The sequence below is a fragment of the Lycorma delicatula genome, chromosome 9 (assembly GCF_047948215.1).
Source record: "Lycorma delicatula isolate Av1 chromosome 9, ASM4794821v1, whole genome shotgun sequence".
NCBI lineage: Eukaryota > Metazoa > Arthropoda > Insecta > Hemiptera > Fulgoridae > Lycorma > Lycorma delicatula.
The window spans coordinates 87027472-87053748 of NC_134463.1; the positions used below are offsets into that span (position 1 = coordinate 87027472).

General features: G+C 30.0%; 1 protein-coding gene across 2 annotated transcripts in view; it reads right to left on the reverse strand.

Annotated features, from left to right (window-relative positions):
- Gpdh1 (Glycerol-3-phosphate dehydrogenase 1) overlaps window positions 1-26277 on the reverse strand; it is a 142667-nt gene that overhangs the window by 16845 nt on the left and 99545 nt on the right. The window contains exons 5-9 of one of the 2 annotated variants that reach the window (XR_012757570.1): window positions 25917-26029; window positions 18312-18542; window positions 14958-15064; window positions 8865-8957; window positions 1581-1777 (exon numbers count right to left, since the gene is read on the reverse strand). Coding sequence is in view for 1 of the 2 variants with exons in the window: in XM_075374423.1 (XP_075230538.1) it covers window positions 8865-8957; window positions 14958-15064; window positions 18312-18542; window positions 25917-26029 (544 nt within the window). In the remaining variant the exon portion in view is untranslated. The remainder of the gene's footprint in view (window positions 1-1580; window positions 1778-8864; window positions 8958-14957; window positions 15065-18311; window positions 18543-25916; window positions 26030-26277) is intronic. The other variant, XM_075374423.1, reaches the window with a different exon arrangement.

The following is a 26277-nucleotide window of genomic DNA, read 5'->3' on the forward strand; positions in this document are numbered from 1 at the left end:
CACAAAAAAAAAAAAAAAAAAAAAAGAATTCAAAATGCAACCATCTGTGAAAAAAATCATGGCAACATTTTTCTGGAATCAAAAAGGAATTTTGCTTAATGGTTTTTTGTCTCTAGATCAATCCATAAATGCTATGAGATACTGCAAGACCCTCCAAAAACTTCATCAGGCCATTTAAAACAAAACAAGAAAGCAGCTGACAAAGGGAGTATGTCTGTTGAACGATAATGCTTAACGCAATACTGCACAGAAAACAAACGATTTCCTCAACAGTTTTTGGTTGGGATATTCTGAACCATCCTGCCCATAGTCTTGACCTGGCACCAAGTGACTTTTTTCTTTTCATCTTTTTAAAAGACCAAATGAGTGGAAGACCCTTTTTAACTGATGAAGAATGCCATGTATGAATGGTCAAAGGAGATGGTGGCAGGGACATGTGACATAGGAATATGAAAGCTGATATCGCCGTTGACCAATTGTTTGGGGCTGAATGGCAGATACAAAGAAAAATAGTGGTATAGTCATGCAATATGTCATATATGTTTCATTAATGAATAATTTTTTTTTGATTTTTGTACAATGTTGCAACCTCACTTTCTGAACATACCTCGTACTATTCACCTTAATTAAATGGAGTGGTTTTCAATGAGTTTGTGAGTTATTTGATGGTGGGCATGTTCAGTTTATCACCATAATTATTATAATTATATCAGCATAATTCAGTTTATCACTATTAAATTCAGTAATCACCATTAACATACAAATGGTCTCATTTCTTTACATGAAATTTTATATTGTATGGGTGTAATTTCATGACATACAGCAAGCAGTAGTAATCAAGATGCAGCTAACCCATGGGGATTTGCTTGCTCTTTAAGTTGGCACTTAGTTCTTTGAATTACTATTACTTCCTGCATACAATTATTGATATTTCCTGGCAACAAATTGAGTATTTGTAGCTTTACATGTACAACTGAACAACTACAATGAAAATTTTCCCATTACAAGTTAACTAAATTATGACCTGGTGCCTCAAGTGACTATAATGTGCATTTTACCAACCCATTTCTGTAATTAATGAACTTCTTTACCTACCATTCCATTAATCATTCATATCAACCTAAAATGTTATTCAAAAACAGATGTGTCAAACTTTATGCATCAATTCATATTTATGTCAAATATTTGAAAAATTTACAACTTAAAAAAAAACAACAGCTCTTACATACTTCAAAAATTCTTCTAAATTATACATAATATTGGAAACAATTATATGATACTGACATGCATTAAATAATAAAATAAATCAGAAAATGGAAAAAGCGATCTATAATACAAAAGGTGGTAAATACGGAAAAAAAAGAACATACACTAAAATTAATACAAAAACAGATATAGAAGATATGTGAAACATAACACCAGTTAGAATTAATACAGTACTGCAAATAGAATATGATAAAGAAAGAAGTAGAAGCAATTATAAAAATGGAGGCATAGAAATAATAAATGAAATGTTTCAGAAAAATATAAACAAATAAACAAAGGGAGAAATTTTTATTATTATGTTTTGTTGTATTTACCATATATGTTATAATCACGATTATCACTGATATTTTTATCTTGTTTTTAGTTTCATTATCACTTTGGACCATACCAAAATAATCTCACACACAACACACTTTTTTATAAACATTTTTCATTGTTATCCTTCTTATCATTATCATACATTCACTATAGCGAACATTTGTTTAACTCATCATCTGTTGTTATTTTTAACCTAGAAGCATAAAACACATACAGCATACATATTTAAATTATTAAAAAAATATTGAAAAAAACCAACAAAGTAAATAAAATTAATAATAAAAAAAATATTATAAAGCAAAACAAACACAGAAAATGCAATAATACTATTTATTAATAACAAGTAGTTCTGTTCTGTAATAAAGTAATATAATAACTGGTGCCCATTACAATAAATATCTATGTATTAGTAAAGGATACATAGAAAAGTAATCTAAAATATGAATGAAATAATAAGTTGATTCAATTTGTATTTTTAAGTCTCCAAATGTTGGATGATACTTTCCAAATACGCTTGAGAACAAGGTGTAAAAGTATATAAACGAAGATGTGAGAATTAATGATACAAATTAATTGCATTATATAGTTTGAATTAAATTAACCTGTTATATATTTTATTGATAATTTGTTTCAAAGTTGTGGTTCTTTTACTGTGAAGCGTAAAAAAAATTAGTGTAAAATTCCAGTACTAAATTTTTTAATGTTTATTCATTTTTAAGGTAAGAGATGTGGAAAGAAGTAAAATAATCATCTACATCAGAGATGTTATGGAGTTATGGAAGTAATTCACTTCTATTATATATTTAATTAATTATCCATATTACTTTATTTTTCATAAATGTAGCAGTAGCTTTAGTTTTTGAATGATGATTTGCTTATACAAGTTATATTTGCTTATTCAAGTTATTGAACTTTCAACTGATTTACATTTTAAACATTCTTTATATATATGAACTAACGAAAAACATTTTTATGAAGAAATAATTAGATATCAAAAATTAAATAAACAAGCTGATATTTATTTTATTATAAAATTGTACATTTTAATATTATTTCATGAACACAGGTTGCAATTAATCTGACTACATAATATTACTATTATATATTAAAATAAATCATTTATTCCCAAAATAATGACTCATGATTTCATAAATGGACACATGTGCATGCCTTTAATTTTTTTTGCATTCAAAAATAAGTGTACATATACTTGTAAAAGTGATACATTTATTTTGAATACATAACAATAATAATTTTAAACAAAAACAAGAAATGGTATCAGAAAGTCCCTGAACTGTATATCGAGTAGCTGTGTTTCAAAATGAAGCTCCATGGAATTATGGTCATTCTGTCAAGCAGCACAAACTCAATCTCCAAGTTATGTTGTACAGTGTAATTATGTGTTCAGTAAATAAGTAAAATTTTAGAATCTTGAATTATTATCCATCTGCTAGGCTAATAAAATCAAATATGCTATCATTAAGTTTTTTCTGAGTGACATGCACATTTAACAGAGGTCTGTTAAAGATGATAACTCAGTACAGCCAATCTTCAGTAAATATGGGAATTTATCCAATGTGGCTATCATTGTGCAATCCGTGGAGAATGTGACATGATTGGAATTGGTTATCCTGTTAAGAGATCTTAACCTAACATTTGAACACACATTGTGTTGCTGCAAAGGGTTTCCCATAAACTTTTGCATTCGATCAAAAGCAACAGTATGTTAATGTGAACATACAATTTCAAAAATGGCCAATGGCAATCCAAATTCATTCTTAGGAAAATCATGGGAGATAAAAGTTGGGTTTATGGCTGTGGTCCAGAGATAATACAATAATCATTATTATGTTTCACATCAAGAGCTTTCTTTGTTAAGTCTCTTCATAAGCTCGAAGCTTGTAAATGGGAATATAAAATATAAATTTTGCAGTGAATGAAAAATGCCATGCCTGGCAAGGATTTGAAGCCAGGATGTTCTGTACAATGGGCTGAAACAGTTCACTCCAGTTATACACTATCAGACAAGTTGTTCCTCTTATATTATAGTGAATTCTGACTTTTATTGCAATGTGGGGCTTGAGAGGAGATGTATAATGAAAATAACCAAATCATGGTAAATCATGATTGATTGCTGTACCATAACAATACACACCAGTCCAGTTACAGCCAGTCATTCTTCCACAACTTAATACAGACTTTAAAAAAAAAAAAAAATGGCACTTATCCAATACCATAAATGTACTCTCTTATTCCCCAAAAAATTGAAAATTGAATTGTTCCCAAAAATTAAGTTGAAACTGAAAGACTGTTGCATTCACAACACATAAAATGTTAAAGTACAATCACAGGCAGTAATGGATGAGCTTCAGGTAAACAACTTTGTTGGTGTGCTTGGACCGAGAGAAAAACAATTGGATCAATGTGTATGTTCCCAAGGAGAATATTTTGAAGGAGATGACGATTAATAAGTATTGTAATCCAACATATACTATTTTTAGTCCAGGAACTTTCTGATACCAACTCTTGCATCATTAATAAATTTTTTATTCAGAAGAATAACTGTAAAACTGAAAAACTAAACTGACCGTAATGAAATATTTAACAAACACAACTACACGTACTAACAAATATAATCTGAGAAAATGCAAATCATAAATCAATAAACAAACAATATGTTAAACTATTTTAAGCAGAAAACCAATGCTGATTGGATGGGTACAATGTCAAGAAGCAGTGCTACTTGCAGCTTATATCACACGATACAAAAGGTTAATTCACACCTCAAACAATACATGCATGCAATTTGGGAGATATCAATTCCTTATGTTGTTCACTGCTCATTATTGTAACCAAAAAGTTATAAAATATTATTAATTACAAATCAACAACAGTTACAATTATGAATTTAAATTTCAGAATACAGACAGCAACTTTACACAAAAGCATGTAAAAATGAGGATGATTGCTACCTTATAGACACTATACATTTTTTTATTTATCTTTCTTAATATTTTGTTTACTTATTTATCTCTTTTGAGATGACAGGCATCGACTGCTTTGATCATTTTGCCCTAAGAGAATGGAAATTTGTAGCATATGAAAAATTCAATGACTGACGGATTCAAACCCAGGACCTTCGAATATAAGGCAGAGATGCTACCACTCTACCACAGAAATTGACAGTGAAACTGTTATTATTTTATACCTTATTCATAATTTTGAAAAAACAACAGATTCCTTTAAATAATCCAACATTCTTTTGGTTGCAACATATTTACTACATCCAATATTTTAAATCGTCTAATCCATCAATTTGTCTTTACTAAAAATGTTTATCTTGTACACTTCTTTTTTGTATAACAACAATTAATTGTTATGCTCTTTGGAAATATTTGAATCCAACAGGAAAATCTCATTACACTGGTAAAAAGAAATGTTTTCAAACACTCTTTCATAAACGTCTGAAAAAAGATAAAACTAACTCTGATCGGGATCAACAAAAGATATATGTCTGCAGATAAGCAGCATACATTTTATGGTGTACATGTTTTTAAATATTATTTAGTGTAAAAATAATCCAAATATAAAGTAAACATAAATAAATTCCAATCAAAGATTCCTTTTAATTAAAAATAAAATAATAAAAACATTAAAAAATATATGGATAAAACAAACAGTTAAAATATTTTGGATAAGATATATTCAAATAATACAATAACAGTTGTAAAATAAAATATAACTAATTAAGATTAACTGGACACAAAACATTTTTCATAAAATGTAATCACCCATTTACTATGTTCAGATTTTCATATTTTAATTATAAAAGCAGGCTCACAAATATTAATACCCCCATACCACAATAAAAAGCGCATAACATATATGATCTTCTGTATTAAAAGTAACTTGTAGTGTAAATTTTCATGAAATAAGTGTCTTCCATCTTAAGCCCATGCTAAAATTATAAACAAGACTTTTAATGAATTTATGAATTATGAAAAATGAAAAAAATAAATATTAATAAAAAAAAAACCTTTAAGGGTGAATCAAATTTAAACAGTAATTTGCTAATCTATGCAGCAAGCAGTTCCAAGCTGGATGGCAAAGTGGGGGTTAATGTTCGGCATGTTAGAGAGGGGGAACCAGCTTGGTTAGCTCCTCTGCTCTGCTTTGTCGTCAGTACAGTCATGAGTGAGCAAAAGGTTTCATCGTCTGTTGCACAATATATAACCATAAAGTTTTTAACTAATGAAGGCGTTAAAGCTGTGGAAATTTTAACTCATTTTAAGACACAGTTTGGAGATGCAACACTGTCCCAGAACCAAGTGTGTACGTGGGCCAGACGATTAAAGGGCAGGTGAGAAAGTGTAGAAAACGAAAGTCATAATCAACGCCCAAAGTCAAGTCTTACAGCTGATAACATTCATGCTATTTGAGAGCTTATCAAAGGTGATCGCCAGTTCACTGTTGAAGAAATCGCATCAGAAGTGGGTATCTATCAGAATGCTCAATCCATTATCACACTGATTATCTTGGCTTTAGAAAAATTAGTGCTCGATGGGTTCTGAGATTGATTGAAAATAAAAAACAGGTCAGGTCGGAGACCTGTGGAGATGTCTGAATCGATTTTGGCAAGAAGAGGATGATTTTTTGAGGTGGATCATCACATATGAGGAGACATAGGTCCATCATTACATGGAGTAAAAAATGGCGAGCAAGGAGTAAGTCAAAAAGTGGTGAAGGAAGGATGAGGGTTGCTCACTGAAGGCCAAAACCTGTCTATCAGCCGGAAAAATACTTGCAAAAATTTTTTTTACCTAACGGGAGTTTTACTTCTTGATTTTCTTCACTAACAACGAACAGTGAATGCGACTTACTAATGCCAGCTGCTACAGTCAACAAAAGACAGGGTATGCCAATCAGAGATGTTATCCTTCTCCATGACAATGCCAGGCTGTATACTGTAATTTTGACAAGGGATAAACAAAAAACAAATGCACTGGGAAACTCTCAACCACCCTCCCTACAGTCCACACTTGTCCCCTTGTGATTTTTTTTTGTTTGCGTCTTTGAAAGAAACGCTTGGAAGGGAACGATTAAAAAACAATGAAGATGTTAAGGAGATTGTGCTCAATTGATTGATCTCATCCTCAAACTTTTTACGAACAAAGAATATTCAAGCTTCCAAATCATTGGCAAAAGGGTGTAGATCGTGCAGGAGATTATATAGAGAAATGATGAAGGTACAATGAATTGTGTATATTATCAATCAATAAATTTATAAAACAAAATTACTGTTTATATTTGATTCACCCTTATATGTAAAAAAACAATAGCTGCTAAAATCATAATTAATAATTTTAGCCACTTGATCTAATACTTAATAATTTTATCATATAATACTATTAAGGGCACTAGGAAAGCTTTGCAATATAACAGAATGGATCATCACAGGTAGTTACACGTTAGTGCATGTTTAGACAGGTACCAACCTGTACTGCAGGCGCTCTAGTCAATCTAAGTGACATTTGGTTTTTAGCTGTGTTAGTGAAAAAGAGGTACTGGTGTTGTCATGGTTGAAAACTGAACACTAGGAAATTCTGCACATGGATTAAGTGCTGATCAGTGTTTAGAGGAAATGACTCCTGTGCTTGGAGAGGATTGTCCTCTTCATACGACAATATTTATCCATGCATACCACTGTCTAAAATCTAATTACATCTGTGGGATACTTCAGAAAGTAAGAATAAGTTTTTAGGATTAAAAAATGTTAGATCTTTGATGTCAATAAATATGAATTGTGTATACACAAATTTTTAGTTAATTAAAAATTATAAAATTCTTTCTAGAAACTGAATTCAGGGCCTTTAGATTATAGTAACGATACTGACTTAAGCCCCTGTATAATAAAAGAAGACAGTGGATTAAAAATTCTAATCCAGGTATATTAAAAATATTAAAAAAAAAAAATTAAACTGAAAATTAATTACATTAAACTCAGGTGGTCAAATACCTGGGTATTTGACCGAACAGTCACTGTAGTTCCAGTGTCATACCAGGAAAGCGACTGAATGCGCAGGTAGGACGGTTGTAGCCTTAAGCCATCTAATGGCAAATGTAAGTGGTTCACGTGCATCCAAGAAAAGAGTGCTAGCAAGTGTGGTATGGATCAGGCTGTTATACGGAGTCCCAGCCTGGAAGTGGGGATTACAGTCCAAGAAAACCCTTCAGGCGATGGATGGGAAGGGCGCAGCACCAGCTGATGCTGAGGGTTGCCTCCGGCTTTAGGACCGTCTCTGCAGAGACTGCATGTGTGGTAGGAGGCATCCCTCCAATTGAACTAATGACAATATTAGGTTGTGTGAGTGCTGTGGAGATCACCTTAGTGGCAATCCGTATGAATGGTTGACAATCAGATGTCAAGAACATTAGGACAATACAACAGGCAGGTGGTCCCACAGGCAAATTTGACATGTAGACCCTCCTGGGTTAATAGAAAGCGGGGGAGTTGAATTTTAAAATGGCCCAGTTTTTAACAGGTTGCGGTTCGATTGACTCCTACCTATACATCAAAGGAAGGTGCTTGTCTGATGTACACATTTATTGTGAGCAGTGTGATATACACAATTTTCAGCTGTAACTGATGACTCACACAAGAGAGAGGTGTACAGAAGCAATGGGAGATTATAACAGTCGACAACATTGTCACCACGATGCTCCAGAGTCTGGAGAACTGGCTGTTTGTAACAAAAATGGTGACCTTGATCATGAAGTCAGAAGAGGAGGTGCTGGTGTAGGACAAGCCTGTGATTCTAGTAGGTAGGTACCACTGCTTGCGAAGTTAGCTGCCTATGATGATGGCCATAGGATTCCTGTGGCAGCTGCCTCGATGACACACTGCAATGGGTTCTGTTATGCACTCATGATTCTGCATAATACTAGATACGGCGGGTTTGACATTGAGGGTGAGGGGAGGGGTTTTAGTTGGTGAGAGCCTGACACTACCATTTGTATGGGTATGTGGTAACTGGTAGAGCTTTCCCCTTCTGCGACGCAAATAAAACCCATTAAACTACTGCATTTACGATTAATTATATTTGGTATAGTGTCATAAAATAATGTTATATAAGTGTTTAAGCTGAATTACTACTTGCAATTCTATAAATTAACATTGAAAAAGAAAATAAGTATACAAAACAATATAACAGATCAGACAAAATGCTAATAAAACATTAATAAATAATTGAACAATACAAAGTTAATTTTATTTTACTTACGTATGCTCTGGATGAATGCGAATACTATCAATGAATTCTTCAGCAGTCATTTGTCCTGAACATATTTTATGTATAGACGTGAACAGTGGGAACCTAAAGAAAGAAAATTATATCAGTTTTTCAAAACAGCTAAAAAAAAAATTAAACTAAAAAATAATTCATATGTACAAAGTTTAATCTTGATAATTCAAGGTTTTTTTTTTTACAAAAATCTGCTTATAACCACAAATATTATATCCCACTTAGGCTTGATGTGTGTATGTCTGTGTGTGCGCGTATATATATTAATTTATTTAAATTAAACTTTTTGTAGTCCATATCTCCTCTGTTTGTAAATTTTAGCTAATCATATAATATTTTTTTCAACCACTCCACAAAGTACAGAATTAAAGAACACTATTAACTTTTACTATTTTTTGCTCATTATATTGCTTTCAGGCATAAGCCCATCTTCAGTAATGTTTTCTTTAAAAACTTTTTTCTTCTTTCTTCGTATTTACACATTAAAATAAAATCTAATAGATTAAAATTTTTAGAACAAATATTTATTCATCACTAATTTTTTTTTTTAAATTTAAAACGTTATTAATATTAAAAATTGGCTTATAACATGTTATCTGTTAATACAATACAATATATATAAATATGTTTAATATTACATGAAATATAAATCACAAAAAACAGTACTTGGATAAGTTAAATTTACCATATTAATTTCCAATAACTGGATTTTGCAATATTCTGCATATTCAGTTGATATTAAATTGTATTTCTTTTAAATTAAAACATATTCTTTTAATAATATGTAATTTTATTCAAATTGGATTTGCAAATTCATTATTAACATTTTCCTTCAATTATTAATGCATGGTAAAAGTATTTTGGTTTAATAGTATGTTAAATTAAAAACAATAAAAATTTACACACAGTTAAAAATTTCTCTAATTCAAAATTTTGCTTTAATTTTTTTTTTTATTATTCCTTGGGATCTGAATTATCAAGATTTCACTGTAGTTCATTAAATATGAACTAACATTTTAATTATGAAACATTTTAATTATGATTAAAAAACAAAAATATTGTATGCTTTTGATTAGCAATTCTTAAAAAAGCACTGTGTTAATGAATGGATGACAATTATTATGCATTATAACATAATAAGTCAAAATATGTTCTTATAAAGTAAGAACTCCTATGTATGAAGTAAATTGCAAAGGAGGTGTGGTATAAGCAAGACATCAAAAGCAGGTTGGTATAAATAAACAATTTTCAAATGCTTAATACTCCAAGATTTCTAATTCACAACTATGTTTTGCTACAAATCTTTATCTAACCTGTATGAATTTGTAGGGTGGAAAAGAACCTATAGTCTCAATAATATACATTACTGTAATGAACACACATTTTATAACGAAAATCTTACCAAGTTCAACATATCAATATGTTATTAACTTATAATAGTGTTTTATTTTCCAATTTAGAAAACGCAGGTTTATATTTTTTAACACGATCTGTGTAACTAGATTTTTATCATACTTTTACACTTAAAAATGCTTTACATAATACTTTTGAAAACTTCTATTGATCAAAGACATACAATTTTTGACAATTTGGTTTTTCACATTTAGTCAATTTATTTATAATTACAAATAAAGTGATCATATTGCAGTATTTGTGAAGTGAAATCATTCTGAAACTACTAGGAATAATATAAAGATCCTCCTATAATAAAAAATAAACAAAATTAAATTATTAAAAAAAAATTTGCTAGTTTACCTTTAAAGTTGTAATTTGTTACCAACCTGTTTTAGATGTTAAAACACTACCCTAAAATATTAAAGATAGTGAGATTAACAAGTGAAAGACAATTACTGATGAAATAGAGTTTGACGTATTCTGCACATCTATAGACTTCTAGCAACTGTTTAATTTCCATCTTACACCCATACATAATTCTCATCAAGTGATGACTGTAAGATTGTTTTGCACTTACTATTTTAAGACTGCTTTTTAAAAATATTTATGGATTTGTCTACTTATGTACAAAATTTAAAGTTAATCACAATAAAAAAAAGTTAGTGAAGCTTATTTTTAGTTTAAACACAATAGAATCTAGCAGTTCAAGTTAAAATAATTTTGGCTAAGCTTAGATTTCATTAAGAACTAGAATATTGATATTTATGAGTCAAAAACTAAGGGAGGGGGAGTAAATGGTTATCTCAACAAATATAAATATTAATTTATTTTTTTGATGATTTATCTTTACAAATAATATATTAAATAGTTACTTGTAAACAAATTTATCAAACACATTTGATAAATTAAATTAATAAGTTTTATAAATTAAAAAACTACTCTTCAACAAAGTCAGTTGAGCAGCGAGTCAAATCATTTTACCAGTACTGCTAACGTAAAGTATACCAATAAATTAAGTTATATTTCTTATCTAACTTACAGTTTACTTGACCATAATGAACAGTTTTTTTTTTTTTTTTATTATCTATCTGTTACTGAACAAGATCTTTAAAATTTTATAATATACTTAATAATTGCTTCTGAAGGAATACACATTAAAACATATGTCAGGTGAGTAAACATAATGTTAAGTGAATAATCTTCTGGTTATTGGTACAAAAATTATTATAATTTCAATTACGCAGAGGAAGAATAAAAACTGTAGAGATTTATTTCCTTTAAGATAAATTATATAGGTGTCTACTGATATCAAATAAGACCTAGGGATAAGAACGTTTTTTTTTATATACAGTGTAGCACTTCATGTTAAATCATTCACAACAGGAAAAAATATGAAACATGCTTTTGAAAATTTAATGTTAATGTAGTTTAGGTGGTTTGATACCTTAAAGAAGTTTTAAAACAGATAGATGAGGAAGATATCTGTGGCAGAATCTCTTTGCAAGGATAGTAAGCATTATATTACTAGGATGGCAGGTATTAACAAGGGGAGTCAAAAGTATGGAAATGCCTCAATAACTTTAAAACTGTTCAGATAGAATACTCTAACTTTCACGATAAGGTATTGGTGAACTACTACACCTTTTGATGAGAAATAGAATTTCAACCCCTTCTTAGGGGGTGGCCTTGGGGTTGTAACTCAAATATTAAATATTAAAGGATAACACCCTTTATGTGATACATCATTTTCTCTTTTAAGACAAGAAAAATGATATAAATAAAAAGTTGGTACAATGTCTGTAATCAAAACTGCAACAGGATAAAGTTTGAATTTGAAAAAAGGACATTGAATTTAAGGACCTGTTATCACAAATAAATAAATTTATAAAAATTAATTAAATTTTTATTTCAAATAAATATAATTAAAAAAAAAAATTTTTTTATTAAGCATAACGTTTGCTTATTTACTTGTATTTCATTTTAATAAATGTTCGAAATGTCCTCCTTCTGTTGTTTGACATTATGACAGTTGGTTGTAAAATGATGATACTGCATCATTCAATGATTCTCTAGCGATATTTTATGCTGGTTTTCGAATTCTATTTGTTAAATCATCGATATTTTGGGGCTAACAATGACAAACAATACTTTTTAAGTGACCCTAAAATGTAACCAAATGGTAACAACTTAGGTGATCGTGCTGGCCATTCTTCTATTTGATCCCTTGCACTTAAAATGTCAAATATGTGAAGACTGAAATGAGGTGGGCACCATTTGGTTGAAACTAAATGTTTTGAAAGTTGGGGCCAACAATGTTTTGAATGATATAATCAAGAAGCAAACCCTCATATTTCACTATGTTTAAATTTCCATTAATAAATATAGGCGCTATCAATCATCCACCAACAATACCTGCCAATACATTTACTTAGGCTGATTACTGTGTGCGTGTGTGTGTGTGCCTCATGATACTAGTGTGGATTAATATCATACCAGTATCGACAATTATGATGATTTACATTGTCATTTAAAAAAAAGTGGCCTCATCACTAAAAATTATGTTTGTAGTTTAATAAATTACAATTTGGACAAATATTGTTCTTGACTTGAACTCAAGTCTTCAATCGCAGTCATGTTCATTAACTTCTTGCACCAGACGAATTTTGAAGGGTTTGATCTTTTCACTTTTCAAAGTTCGAATCACTGAACTTTGGCTAATGTAATGTTCTCGTGCTGCTGTTCGAGTCAAAGAATGAAGATTCTGAATAAATTCTTGTATAATCTCTTAACTATTTGTTGCAGATTTAGGCCTCCCTGGTTTTCCCCTGTTATTAATGCTCCCTATTTCTTCAAATCGTTTTATGGTTTTTGACACTGTACCTTTTGAAATAGGGTTACAATTATTAAATGTTGCATTGAACAATTCACCAACTTCATTATATGACCTAAGTCTATAACCAATGCCCCCTCATCATTAAAAGTGTGATTCTCTCCTGTTCACTAAGTGACATGTTAATAGCAATTTTAGCAGTAGCATAGAAAAAATTAATTTGGTAAAAAAAATAATAACAAAAAAGGTAAAAAGTTGTAAATGACAAAAGTGGCTAACAAATGTGGTAAGGATAGAAAAAACTGATTAGCCAACCGATCACAATAAATTCTCATAAGAAACTAACAATGTAATAATGTAACACTAAATGTAATATTAGACAACAATGAAGTAAACTTCATTTTTGCAACAATGGTAAGAGATCATCAATGATCAGCTGATCAGCATGATTAGATGACAATATTTTTATTTAGTTACTCATTAAATTGGAACAAAAACTATTTTTTTGTGTTAAAAAATAAATTTTTTTTAATTTAAAAAAATTTTAATTTAACTTTTAAGATAAATTTTAATTATATTAGATTTCATTTTTATTTAATTCAGTTTAATTTCTTTTTATTTAATTTTATTAATTGAATTACTAAATTTAGTAATTTTCAAAATCCTAACTTTAACCTGCTGCCAATTTGGGTAACTTTTTATTTATATCATCTTTCTTGTCTTAAAGAGGCCTTTAATATGATGGATCATACAAAGTGTTACCATTAAAAATATTTGTGTTACAACCCCTGGGCCATTCCCAGAAAGGAATTGAAATTCCATTTCTTTCAAAAGGTAAACTAGTTGGCCAATATCTTATCCTGAAAGTTACAATATTCTATCTGGAACAATTTTGAAGTTGTTTTCATACATTCGACTAATTATGTTTAAAGACAATGTTGGTTTAACTTCCTTCTCTGATAAGAGAAGGAGGTGTAGAAATTAAATACTGTAGAGGAAGACAAAAAATTGGAAATAAATGAGATAATTGTATGTAGAAGTTATATTGAGATTAAAATACTAATACTGAAGAGAAAGGATTAGAAAATAGCAACAAATAAATTAAATCACTGATGACTGAAAAAAAGGCTGATGCTCAGAAAAAAAAATATTTTGTTTTTTCAACTTATTTTAAAATTCTAATCAAAATTTGCCTTTTTATGTCAGTAAGATTTGTTTTTGGCAAATAGCTATTTTTACTTCATTCCATTTTGTATAAAGAACTTGAAATTGATACTGTCCATCCATAATGGACATATTGAAATATGATGAACTGGCTCACGTTCACTATAATAACCATAACTTGGGATTCTCTAGAACACTTTCATGTTTATTTATTCAAAGAATTCCATAATAATTTCAATCCACAGTTTTTCATTAAATAAAATCTTCTTACACACATTAGAAGTTTTTACAGTAACTAATAACATCTGTTTAAAACTCTAGGTCCATGTACAAGTTACTAATTTTTGGAGATTATACATTAAAATGATAGAATAGACTTGACTTTAGGGTTGTTACATCATCTTGGACCTACAAATATGTTATAGCAGTTTATTATTCTTCCTTCTTCAAATAACCGATGCTGCTAAAGTTTTTTAAATGGAATTAAGTAAAGACTACTTTAATAAGTTTTACTTAAAAATTTCCAAAAATGTAGAAGCAAAATGCAGATGAACATTTGGTAATGAATTGGTGGTTATATACTTCATCACTAAATGTTTATTAATTCTAATAGATCGTCAGTAAGTAAAGAAATTTGTGCAGTTAATTAATCATACTCTACAAATAAAAAATAAATAACATACTTGTCTTCCAATCCCTTGTTTTTAAGCATATAATTGACTTCATCAGCTGTAAATGGACCCTGCAACTTTTGACCATTTAAAAGTTCCTTTTCTAGTTGTAATAGTGGCTGAAAATAAAATATCATTATCAAAATCTGAATTAATAAAATTAATTAGAAAAATTAAATTAAATAAAATTAATTAGAATTAACTTCTGTTAGAAGTTAAGTTATCACAAAAATATATGTGTTTATAGAGGGTTAAGAACATTTACTACCACCTTATGTACTCTTAAATTTTGCAGCAAGTGTTACTATTTTTATGTTGATCTCTTATACTCACAGTCATACTTTATTTACTTATACTCCCTCATTATAATTGGTTTGGTGTGGTGTATAAATGAGAAGCAATTTTCTAATTCATGTACTAATTGCTACCACTGATTGTAACATTACAATAACTTGCAATCTCCCATAAAATCAAGATTGATATGTTCAGTATCATTTGTTACTATGTTAATCCACAGTGGTAACATGGAAAAAATTTAGTAGTGTTCACTCACTGGGATTCCCAGTTTCCCAAGTCAAGCATGAGGTGGTTAGTAAGCCTGCTTACACAAGACACATAATTCAACTCTTCATTCTTCCAGCAAAGTTCTGGTGAGAATGATAGATTTTTTTGTCAAGGATAAACCTGATTTGGGACTCATTTTAAGTTTTAAATATGATCTAACAGTAACAATATTACGAGTGAAAAAAGTATGAAATATTAATACTGAAACCTCAGAAACAGAAGAAGACATACATAAAGAGGAACTATTTCATTCAGACACTACTGAACCAATAAATGAAGATTACAGTGTTTTTGAACTGAGAAAATTTAACTGATAGACTTCATGGAATTTACTACCACATTAACATCAGATATTTATAATAAAACACTTGAAGAAGCTTTGAAAGTCAATCAAAAACAGTGTGGATTCTCACAGTGTTTTTCTATACATCTTCAATCACTAGACTACAAAAAGCTTCTTTGAGTAATTTAAGCAGGGGATTTTTAACAATCACCTTAAAATCTTGATTCAATACTGAATGATAACAATTCCTTTATCAGGATGACAATCTATTGGCTTATAAGAAACTTATAAATAACCCACAAAGGGGTTAACTAAAAATAGCTAAGTTCCTGGTGGGAGAGATCTTCACAAGTATCTGCAAAACCTGGTGAAATGATATGGTAAGCAACGGAATGTTATCAACTGTGAGAAATAATGTGACTACAGTTACGTAATAAAATATTTTTTATCAGCCAATCACAAGTTAATTTTTACAACAACCTTTTGCATTATAAGTTATTAATCTGATCCTACTAATAAGGCTGGCTATAAATCCATATGAAAACATCATACCTTGCAACATGCATACCTTGCTTCATTTTGCAGAAGAAAGTATATAAAATAGATTACAAAAATAAAAAAGACAGGACTTAACAATGCTCTTGTAACTGATGTTAATTACAAAACTAGTTTAAATAAACTAATTTGATGTTTATTATTATAAATTTAAATTTTACTTTACACATATGAAAATAAATATGGCAGAATCTATGAAAAATAGTAGTATAATAATTCATCTCTAGTTATAGTTTGTAAACCATTAGTTGCTGAAATGCAATTTTATTAGCACTGTCCATAAAACATAGCTAAATGTAGAAATAAACTACACTAATGCATATCAAGGTAAGTTTGAGGAAAACAAGAACACACCATCAGAGCATAAGTTTAATAACCTAATTACGAGGGTAAGTCAAAAAGTAAAGGGAAATTTTGATTTCCCTCCCAATCACATGTATGACCACAATGACTGTTCTGCTATAATTCATTGTCAGCTGTTCATTGAAAGTATTGTTTCATTGTTAGCTATCTGTGATTAGGTTTAAAAGTTTGTTTAAAATGAATGCTCCTTTGTCTGATTGCACCAAGGAAGAAATACGAACAGTGATACATTTCAGAAGGGTGAAACCAACAGAGATTATTCGTCGAATGCAGTAGCAATATGGAGAGAGTTGTTTGAGTGGAAGCAAGATCTATGAATGAATTGATCGTTTTAAATGGTAGGATTTTTCTCTGTGATGAACAGTGTAAAGGTAGGCCTTCCACTTCAAAGACTAAGGACAATATTGAAGCGGTTAAACAAATGATTCTTGGTAATCTACAAATTACAGTTGATGACATTGCAAGTGAGTTGAATTTAAACCACAGCTTAGCATTTTCAATCAACCATGATCCTTTAAACTTTTGAAAAGTCTGTGCTTGTTGGGTTTCACGTCAATTGACCAGCATCCACAAAGAATATCTTTTGAAAATTTCCCAGAAGCTTTTGAAACATTATGAAGATGAAGGAGATTCATTTCTTAAGTGAATAATAGCCGTCGACGAGACATGGGTTCATCAGTTTGAAGCCGAGAGTAAGCAACAAAGTTTAGTGTAGAAACATCATTCATCTCCTATGGCAAAAAAGTTCAAAACTCAGATGTCTACAGGAAAGGTGATGATGAAGATATTCTAGGTTGTGGAAGGTTCACTTTTCGTTTACTTCACACCTAAAGGTCAATCTGTAAACGGTGACAACTACCGTAAGCTACTGCATTTACTGAAGCAAAAAATCAAATCCAAAAGACATGGTAAACTTTCTAAATGCGTGATTTTGCTTCAAGGTAACACTCGACTTCATATGATCAAAAAAATAGTCCTGTCTTCAAGATCTTGGTTTGAGCTGTTGGACCACTCTACATACAATCCGGACCTAGCTCCAAGCGATTTTCATCTTTTTGGTTCATTAAAAAAAGAGTTACAAGGGAATCATTACTGATCTGATGAAGAGGCCATAAAAGCGGTGAAAACTTTTTTGCACACCAGACCAAAAACTTTTTCCCAGGAAGGAATTCAAAAACTCATTAAAAGATGGACTAAGTACATAGAAGTAGGAGGAGATTATGCTGAAAAATAATGCATGTATCATTTATGTAAGTACAAAATAATATATTGATTTTTTGAATTTCACTTTACTTTTTGACTTGCCGTCGTAATTTTTAGACTTTTATCAGGCTAATTAGTCTCCAATTACAGTTTAGCACTTGATTTTGTACCAACTGATCAATCAAACAAACTTGTAATGAGACTAAAATATAGATTCGTAACAAAGTCATTCAAATGAAACGTAATTGAAGTACCTGGATTTAAATCTAGGTCACACCACAGCTGTCAACAATTCATTAACAAAAACATTAGCCAATAATCTATGAAAGGTTAGCAATTTATTTTTATATAAATTCTATATTTAAAAAAAAAAAACTAATAAATAAAAACTGTAATACCTTCCCAGTTTTAACAAACATTTCAGATATCCTTCGGTTACGTCCACCGTAACATGTTGTAATTAAATCAGCAACTCCACAACTTTCAAAAAATGTTGCTAAACGAGAACCAGGAAAAAATATATCAACAAATTTAATCATTTCCATTAAACCTAATCTAATTACAGCAGCTTTTGTATTATCACCAAATCCTAAACCATCCACAAAACCAGCTCCACAAGCTACAATATTCTGGAAATAAGAAAAAAAGTAATTTTACAAAAAAAAAAAATGATACAAAAGTTAATTAATAACAGAATATCATTGTTATTAAATGGAGAGGATCTGGGGAAAACAATTTTTCTGTTTTACATTATGATAGATTTCTATATTATTAGGAACAAAGTATAAAAAATAGTAGTAAAGGAACCATAAATTTTATAAATATTTTAGTTTTTGATATTGATTTTTATTATTTTATATTATTATTCCAAATTAGATAAGGATGAAAAAATTAAAAATACATTTTACTTTATTCAGTATACAACTTAACTTGTAGCATGTAGATAAAAATATATTAGTATGAAACATGTTTTATTCCAAACTGAAGTTATTGAATCATATTACACATAAACACGTAATTTAGTACACCATTTAACATTATAAATAGAATACTTGGAACCCTATGGGTGCATGCCGTAGGGATGTCAAATGAACACTAACTAAATCAGTCAGGAATATGGTCGCACCTGATTATAAAATCATAATTATCTATTTAAATGTAATATAATTTTAATAATCTCAAACAGAAGGAAAAAATATAAAACACCCACATACACATGAGGGCTATTCAGAGAGTAGCTTATGTTTTGCTGTTGTTTATGAAGGAATGGAGATACTGCTGTTGTTTATGAAGGAATGGAGATACAACAGTGTGATCTTAGTAGCCTGATACAGTATGCATTGAGATATACTATGTGAAGGACTGAGGTGCATCTTTTTGATGCTTTACAAGGGTTTAAAATGTATGCCGCTAAAGAAAATTCCAGCAGTTGTGAATTGAGATCAATTGTTAGATTTATTTCGGCAAAAAACTATAAACCCATTGACATTTACTGGAAAAGATGTAATGAGTGAAAGTGCAGTGAGACAGTGGTATATCATGTTAAAAAATGACCACTCAAATGTTCATGATGAAAAATTATGCAGCCAGCCTAGTGTTCTGGCCAGTTTATCAGCCAAACTAGTAGCCAAGACTCATGGTAACTGACAAACGATTCATGGTAACTGACACTTTTTCATTACAAAGATTTCATTTCAGTTTCCAAAAATTTCACACAGCCTTTTGCATGAAGTTGTGATAATAAAGTTAAGTTATAAATTTTATGCTTGATGGGTTCCAAAACTTCTTTTAGAACGACAGTTTTGTTGGGATAGAAAAAGGGGAATTTTTGTCAAATTCATGGATTATGGTGCATAATAAATGCAGAAGTGTAGTGCGAGATCCTAAAAAAGTTAAAGAGAGCAATCTAAAACAAACGACATGACATGTTGACTTCTGGGATTTTTTCATCCAAGAATGCATGTCTGCACTCGACTGATTGACTTAAGAATTTTTGAGAAAGTTTGGATCGGAAATTTTTGATCATCCTGCATACAGGTCAGATTTGGCAGTGAGAGATTACTATTTTGTTCTCTCACATGAAAAAATCTGATGTGGACACCATATGATTTCCTTTGTATGGCTATTAAATTACATATACACATTTTTTACTGCACTTCATTTAAACTTATTTCTTTTGAAAGTGAAATATGATCCTCCAATTCTTTAATAAAGTGGATAGTTACTTTGTGTCTACCGCAGTGCAATTGCATTGTGGTAGACATACCACATTACATCACATTTTTTTGATGTGACCATGTCAGTATTTTATATTAGTTTATATATTAATTTTGTTTCATGTCACTCAAGTAGTAATGTGGTGCAAGTAAGAACGTGTCGAATCTGTAATCATAGACACATCAGTTCAAATCAGACTTCATATACATATATTTTTTTTAACTTTCTTTTTTTAATTTAAATATATTGATTTATTAATAATAGGCCCTTTGGGCAGGCTGCCCTGGCAGGCGATGACTCGAATTATTGTGTAAAAATATTTTTCTTTGAATGATGAAAATTGATATAATGAAAGTTAAATTAGAAATTTAACTCTAGAAATTGATATCAACTAATCAGGATTTTCCACTAGTGATTCCAGTGCCTACGTTTTTGTTAAATTTAACAAAACGTGTTTGTTAAAGTATTTTATGAAGAAAAACAATCACAAAAATAAATAAAAAATATGTAAAAAAAAAAATGTTAAAACACCACTCTTAAATTAAACGCACTAAAAGGTGAAAAATAATTTTAGGATAATATCTCAAAATGGATTTGACATGCTTTGATGGTGATACGTCAGATTATGTGAAAGTCATAGCTTCAAATTAAAAATTTGATGTCAATTTTTTCTTATGCATATTTGAACCCCACACTTTAGGCCATTCATCAAGCATAAGAAAAAATTGGCAAAAACATCAAACTTTTCATATAATCTTACATATCATCACCAAAGCTTGTTGTCAAATCAATTCTACGATAACGTCCTAAAATTATTTTTTACATTTTAGTGCGTTTGATTGAAGAGTGGCGTTTTAAAATTTGATTGAATATTTTTTGCTTTTTAGTGCATTTAATATAAGAGTGATTTTAAAAAGTTTTTTTTATATATTTTTTATCTACTTTATAGCCTTCATTATTAATACTATATACTTTACAGTTGCGCTAGAGCACAGGTTTGGGCGTATTTATTGAAAAATTGGTACGTTTTATGGTGGGTGAGTGCAATCAAAATGTAGGGCTAAACAATTTAATTTCCTGATAACCAAGATCTGGTTGACCAAGAGTGTACCTGATGCGTTAAACAGTTAGTGTTTGACTTGCTCATACATAAGCCATTTGAGTCTTGAAAATCAGACTAGCAGTTGCCGATATATTACAGTATTATCCCATCACAGCATTTCCCTCCAAAAAAAAATTTCCAAACGGCACCCTAGGGGGGCACTTGAAAATATTATCATCCGACAGATACCACTGAGAGCAGATGGGGAATCTGTGAGGCGGTCAAAACAATTTATCAGACCGCTAGGACTGACCATTTGAAATATTTGCGATTTTCATCTGAAAATTCAAATCCTGTTAAAAAGTACTACATTTAAATTTTCCCAAAACTTTGATATATATTTTGAATACATTGATATATAATAATATAACAAGTATACACCTGACCACCATGAGACATGTACTAATGAATTGGGATTTTCCGCTAGTGACAGGTACATTCTGGTGCTAAGCCAACGGGGACTCACACATAGACACACATACAAATGCCGTTTAGTAGGGTAGGATTATTAACCTCTGATTGTAAAAATCTTTGAATTAAATTGAAAAGTACATAAAGTTTATTTCATTTCTGATTTTTTTTCATATTGTTATTTCTTATTAAAAATATTTTTACCATCAGGCTAATAATTATTAATAAATCAATGTATTTTAATTTAAAAAAATATATGTATATGATGTTGGATTTAAGCTGATGCGCCTCCCCTTGTACGATCCAAATATTTTATTAATTAAAATTTTATTTGGCTATAAACCTGGAACCAATGAAAGTGCCACTTATGATATATCATTGAAAAGCTCTTCAACAAGGGCTTATTACTGCAGTTAAGAAAAAGTCCAAAATCCAAATTTATTTAGAGATCTAACTGTATACACATTTTTGGCCCAGTTGATTGCATTCAAAAGGGGAGGTGCACAACTAGATATTAAAACGGTCCTAAATATAAAATTTCGTTAATCTAGGGCTAATTGTTTGACTTATGTAAGATACATGCATATGTACAGACATTACGCTGAAACTAGTCTGAAAACCAAAATTTTTCACGATTACAATACTTTCTTTACTTCGTACAAGGAGGTAAAAATGGCTGGCAACAAAGCAAATTATGACAAGGGGCTCAAGGAAGGTGTCACTGAGCGGCTGTAAAACCCGGTAGTCAAGTTTTTAAAGAAGAGATACAAAGCTTTATCCACAGATATGATTGCTACCTCAATCTATTTGGTGACTAAATAGAAAAATAGTTTAAGGAAGAATTTCCAAATTGTATGTAATAAATTTTTTTCCAACAGCTGTTGGGTTTCTTATTCCGAATCATAAATTATTTTCTGGACAGACCTTGTAAGGTGGATACCATTTATTGCTTGTGATTATGTAAATATTAGGGAAAAAATGTGTATAACCTACATAAATAAATTAATAATCCCTTATATTAATAAATTAATAGATTAATAAATTAATCCCTTCTTTAAGGGATTTAATTTTTGATAGCATCAATACCTATATAAAAAAATAAAAAATGGTCCATTATCAATCATTCTATAACTGTACAGCACTACCATATATCCCTGTTCCTTTTACTATGTAAGTGGGTGAGACTTCAGATTAATTGGAGTACTGAAAAAATGTATAGAAGTGTATTACAAGACACTGTATAATAGGTAGGATTTACAAACTGAATTAGTGTTAGCTTCAATTCATAAAGTAATATCAGACTATGCATTGTAGAGTATAGTACATCAACCCAAATGGATGTACGAGATCTGTTCAGAAGATAACCGAACATTTTTAATTATGCACCAATGAAGATATTTAGTGATATGTGGTTGGCAGCATTGTGTGCATAACCTCCTCTGTAACCACATATTCTTGAATTGCTGATATCTCATATAGTTTTCATGTTATTGTTAACTGAGTGCATTTTTTAACTGTTACTAGTGATTTTTGTAATGGGCAATTTTCAGGAGCAACAATACAACATAAAATTTTGTGTGAAACTGAGGAAAATCTTCACAGAAACATTTTAATTTTTGACTCAAGCTTAAGGAGATAATGTTCTGGGTGATACGCAATATTATGAATGGTTTTTATGATTTAAAAGTGGTTGTCAGTCGATTGAAGATGACCCCTCCACCAGGAAGGCCTTCGACTTAAACTGATGGCACCCACATTCAGAAAATCAACGATCTGGTGCATGCAAATCGCCGATTGACTCTCAGAGAACTTGCAGAAGAGGTTAGCATCTCAATTGCGTTATGCCATGACATTTTGATTGAAAAATTGAACATGCATTGGGTTGCAGCAAAGTTTGTTCCTTGTTTGATGACTGAACAGCAGAAAGAACCATGGAGTGTATATTTGTTGGGAACTTCTTGAACAAGCCAATGATAATGATACATTCATGCAAAGGACCATATCCAGAGATGAAAGCTAGGTTTACAGCTAAGACGTGAGACAAAAGTTCAATCATCACAATGGATTTCCATGCAAAAAGAAAGCACGTCAGTCTTGATCCAATGTCCAAGTGATGCTCTTTACGTTTTTCGATTTAAATGGAAATGTGCATTTTGAACTCTTGCCTTAAGGTAAAACAGTGAACTGTGCATACTATCAAGGTGCTTTACAATGGTTATGTGAAAAAAATCTGCAATAAGAGACAAAGTTGTGGCGAGATAACTCATGGTTCCTTCACCAAAATGATGTGCCCGCACACTCAGCTTTGTCAATTGATCAGTTTTATATAAAAAATCATATGACTGTCCTCCCTACTTGCCAGACCTGGCTCCTTGCATTTTTTTCTTATTTCTGAAATTAAAACAGTGATAAAAGGACACTGTTTTGAGACTATTGATGTCATTAAAGCTAATTCATCATGGACCTTAAGCACCATATCAAATGAAGCTATCCAGGACTGATTTGCGATGTGGAAACATCGCTGGGAAAAGTGTGTGAATAGGGGAGGGGAGCACTTTGAATGGGACAAGGACCAATAATAATACTATGTAAAATTAATAATAAATAAAGTTTGGTTATTTTCTGAACAAACCTTATATCATATTCGTTTAGTAACAGTTCATAAAACCCACAGTAGCATAGTGATAAATCTTCTTTCTACCTACAACCCTAAAAATTATTCCTAAATTAATTGAACCTTTGTGAAAATTACCTAAAAATAGGTTTAAATGGTTTTTCATCAATAATGTTATCCGGATATCTTAATTGTAGGGTATGTCATCTAATTCAACATGAAATATTTCAAAATAAAAACTTAAATTTATTTTTGTTAGTAGCAAGTCTTTATAAATAAAACTGCATTTTAAACAAACAATATAGAAAACTAAGAATTATTTTAAATTCTTAATATTTTATGAAGAAATTTTACGCTTTAGTCTACTAATCAAGCTTATTCGCAATTTAACAAATAGAAACAGCCAAAATAAATGTAATGCTAAAACTAACTTCCAATTTTTATAACATGATCCCCCCAGACATTCAGGGATCCACCAATGATCTTTATCCAGTTTCAAAAAATTCAAATGCTAAATGAACCTGAACTAAGTGAAACATTAAACAAATGGAAAATAATTAAATACACTTTTCGAGAAAAAGATTCTACTAAAATGAAAAAAAAATAAAAACAATTTTATTTTATTAACATTCAAAATTAATTATAATCCTCCATTGGATGTATGACTACATTGTAAAAAAAGTGCAGCTATTTTAAAAACTTTGTGTTATACTGAGATTTTATAGTAAAAGATTGAGTTCTAAAATCACAGCAAAATTTTAACAATTACATTAATTCATTTATTATTAATTATCCATTGTATTACTACAGTAATTTACGTAATATAACGAATGCCTTTAAAAAGTGCAAACAAAGATAGATAAACAAAATAATTATATAAAGTAGTGCAATTATGTCTCAAACATTTGATAAAATCATCAATAAATAATAATTAATAAGTCATCATTGAATGTTATACATAACATTCTTTCAATGATAACTACAAATAAAAAGATAAAAAACATGTAATACATGATTAAAACTTTTTTTATTTTTTTTTTTAATATAAATAATAACCTCTGTCCCTCACATCACTAACGGCCTTTCTACTTCATGATTCCAAACATAAAAAATAAACTAGTCATCATAAACATTTATTTTCAAATATGGAATGGAACTCCAACAGACAGCCTAATGCACGAACATAAAATATCAGTTACATTTAATCCAAAATCATTGATTTCAGAACAAAAAAAAAATTATCATTTTAATAAAATTCAAAATTTTGTCTTGAAAATCCATCTTGTCATTTTTAAAAACAGTGCAACATTTTTACTTAGATTCAAGGTTTCTAATTTAACTTTCATTACAGTCATTCAAGAACAATTAAAATTATATTTGTCCCTACAACATCCACACTTAATCCAAAAAGAATAATAAAATGCCAAAAACAGGAACAGACTCCATCAATTAATCACAATACCTTTCAATCCATAAGATTAGCTTCACTATTATAATTTATAAATAGAAGTGGTCAATTAAAAATGTATTTATTATTTATGTTTAATCTTTTTAAAAATATTATAACACAGTTTTAGATGACTATTATTTTATTATCATATTTAAATTTTCAATATCAACTGCGATAAAAATGAATTTAAAAAAGAGAATGATACAAACCTTAAGCGCACCACAAATTTCAACAGTATCTACATCATCTACAACGACAACTCTAAAATAATTAGTCTGTATAAGATCCCTTAATACAGGACCAAGTCGTTTGTCTTTACAACCTAAAATAAGAAAAGAAAACTCTTTAAATGAAAATACAAAAATTTGTTAAAAAAAGAAAAGTAATAACAATATTACAATGAAAATGTGCTTATACAGTGCCCAAACATACTTGCACAACGCATATTCTTGGTTCTTTATAATGGTCAAGGATTTTACAAAGAAAATTAAAAGGTGATCTTGACTGACTATATATACATCATTCTGAACTGAACAATGTGTATATAAAAAAAAAACCAAAACCTTATAG